Consider the following 2684-nt stretch of genomic DNA (forward strand, 5'->3'; position numbering starts at 1 on the left):
ACCTATTGACGATGTCTGACATTTCGAAAGTACAATTACGGGCGAAACTGGTGGTACTAAGCTGCTGTCACAGTGGACGTGGAAAGATCAGAGCCGAAGGAGTTGTTGGAATCGCTCGGGCTTTCCTAGGATCCGGTGCCCGCTCGGTATTGGTGGCATTGTGGGCACTTGAGGACAGTGCAACTGAGCAGCTCATGAGTCGTTTCTACGAGCACCTTGCTCATGGAGAAAGTGCCAGTGAATCTCTTCACGAGGCTATGAAGTGGATGAGAGAGAACGGCTTTCCCAAGGTTGCCGACTGGGCACCGTTTGTGCTGATTGGAGATAACGTGACATTTGATTTTGGAATAGAAAGTAAGTGGTTTTGATCTTGTAGTTCTATTTACTGTTCACCAAGGACGGGGTAAATCAAAATTATAAATATCTTCCATCTTATTACACGCGAGGAGGTCAGGTAATTAAAATTCGGTTCAGTCTGGGTTAATTTCGATCGCGAAGCAAAGCTGCCGATATTGATTGTTTGCATTTGCAGCATAAAAAAATGTTTTTAACTTGGCTGCTGTATCCGATCAGGTAACACTTTTTGCTTTAGCTAAGAGTTAATGGCACAATTTGAGATTATCGCGAAATGTTCTTTTAAAACCCTCTCTCCGATAAGGTTTCAACTGAAATTTTGCATTTTTTACGACCTTGCCCCTCTTTATGAAGACCCCTTAGCTATAACGTAGATCATGACGATATACGAACAACGAGACAAGATAACTGTGCACTTTTAACGTACTGTATTCATCTACCACACATGATTTACCTACCACACATGATATTGTTGCTATGTTTGTCACAGTGCGCAACCAAAGAGTACTAATACTTGAAAGGGTCCCACTTGATTTGTTTTATTATGTATCGTGACTGATATATGGTTTAAAATAAGTCCTCTCTCTTGTGAAACCCCTTTTAAGGTCTATCAAAGAAATTGGCTAAGGGACCTAATCGAGCTTTTACGGCAAGTTCATCAAATTGTAGGCGGACAACTGACTCTCGGTTATTTTTCTATAACGATCACTTACAACGGCCAGGATTTTTTCGTCTCTAAAGTGCGCTGATTATACACTTTAATATGTATGTACTAAAACCCCAAGTGACGAAAGCACCGAAACCATCGAAACGAGCAAAACCCATTACCATTATTGAGAACTTACCGTAAACAGGCTAACCCTAGCCTTATTCAGGCTAACTGGTGTGCAAGGGTTTTGTTTCGTTTCGGGTTTCAGTACTTGCCACTTTACTCTTATTGAAATCTCTCTTTAACGGACACTCTTTTACAACGGACAGTTGATTGTTTTAAAGGTCGTCTTTGTAGAGAGGTTCAACTGTACTTACGAATTCTTTGTGCCTTTTTGGTGTTTTAGAAAGAAAGGCTGACGAAGGAGAACCCAAAGGGGAACTCGAGTCACACAAAAAGTAAGCAAGGACCTGAGGAACTTCATGCAAGTGTAAAATAGTAGATAATTGTAGACTTCATTAGTTTCCGAAATGTCTATTGTCTGAGAAAGGCATCGTGTACATATGACTAGGGTGCCTGGGAAATAAGCATAATGAAATTAGGACGACAGTTTTGAAGCCAAGGACTTCTTTCAACTTATCGAAAAATGATCCAGTAGTACTTTATTGGCGAAATGATTCTCCAAGAATTTCCTGCAGTCATTTCCCAGCAAAATGTCTGAACTTAAAAGGGTTCCGCCGCTCGCAGCTAGAAACTTAGGTTTGGAAAAGACGCTTAAATTGAGTTTGAGTTAATTTCTACAATTATCAATTTGTTGGATGGTTACTAAAGGGCACGTGAATTATACAAATGTCACGCAAGCGTTTCTCTGTTTAGCATTTTCATTTTAAATGGGCATCGCTATGTAATAATTGTACGTTTGAAATGTATCACGTGATACATTTTGACCAATCACAGCAATAGGAAAATATTGGTGGATTATAACTAGTGATATACCTGACATATAATTTTAAATTTCAGTCTTCTTGTTTGCTTCATAGATAATAAGTCTGTAGTTTTTAGTTTGTAGACGCTATATATTCGAAAGGCGCCTTTTTGAGTCAAAATTTATAGAAGTATTAGAAAGTGCCTCAATAATAAACAAGTCGGATAGGATTTTTTTAAAAGTCATATAGTAGCCTAAGAAATAGTCTGTTGTTTCGGTAGAGTTCGTTCTGTGCAATCTCCGCCTTCAATGTTTACGTGAGCCTTACACGAAGGAATATTTACAAGCCACAATAAAAGTTCCGGGACTTACCTTATTCTTGATTACTAACACCAGATATCTTTAAACATTAATAATGTTATTCAATGTTATTCCTGAACGAAACCACCCGTAATGGCGGACTAAAAAAATATACGCTTTCACCGAAATGCAACTTATCAATGGATTTAAACCAAAAATGGAAACAAACCCCGAGACTGCGCAGTACGGACTGGAAATAAGCTTTAATCAGACGCAAAAATGGCCGAATGTTGGAGGTTTCGATACACTGACAGTCGAAAGAGGCCTAAATATACAACGAAAATTTATCAGTTTAAATGTTTACTTATCGGTAAAAATGTTTAATCGTCGGATGTCTTACTCATGGCGGACATAAGTTTACAACGTACTGTGAAAGTTAAAACAAAAGGGAAGGAA

The 2684-nt window shown here is 38.7% G+C and overlaps 1 protein-coding gene across 2 annotated transcripts; it reads left to right on the forward strand.

Annotated features, from left to right (window-relative positions):
* The first annotated feature begins 10 nt into the window (after window positions 1-10).
* On the forward strand, window positions 11-1716 carry LOC144661442 (tetratricopeptide repeat protein 28-like). Of its 2 annotated transcripts, none has more exons than XM_078522215.1 (2): window positions 11-354; window positions 1410-1716. In XM_078522215.1, the coding sequence occupies exons 1-2, from the start codon at window positions 12-14 to the stop codon at window positions 1463-1465; spliced, it is 399 nt and encodes a 132-aa protein (XP_078378341.1). In that variant the 5' UTR covers window position 11; the 3' UTR covers window positions 1466-1716. The 2 variants fall into 2 exon arrangements, with proteins under 2 accessions (XP_078378341.1, XP_078378342.1); XM_078522216.1 differs by having other exon boundaries at window positions 11-403; window positions 1410-1478.
* The last annotated feature ends 968 nt before the right edge of the window (window positions 1717-2684 follow it).

The sequence above is a fragment of the Oculina patagonica genome, chromosome 7, assembly GCF_052425735.1.
Source record: "Oculina patagonica isolate OP01 chromosome 7, crgOcupat, whole genome shotgun sequence".
Taxonomy (NCBI): Eukaryota; Metazoa; Cnidaria; class Anthozoa; order Scleractinia; family Oculinidae; genus Oculina; species Oculina patagonica.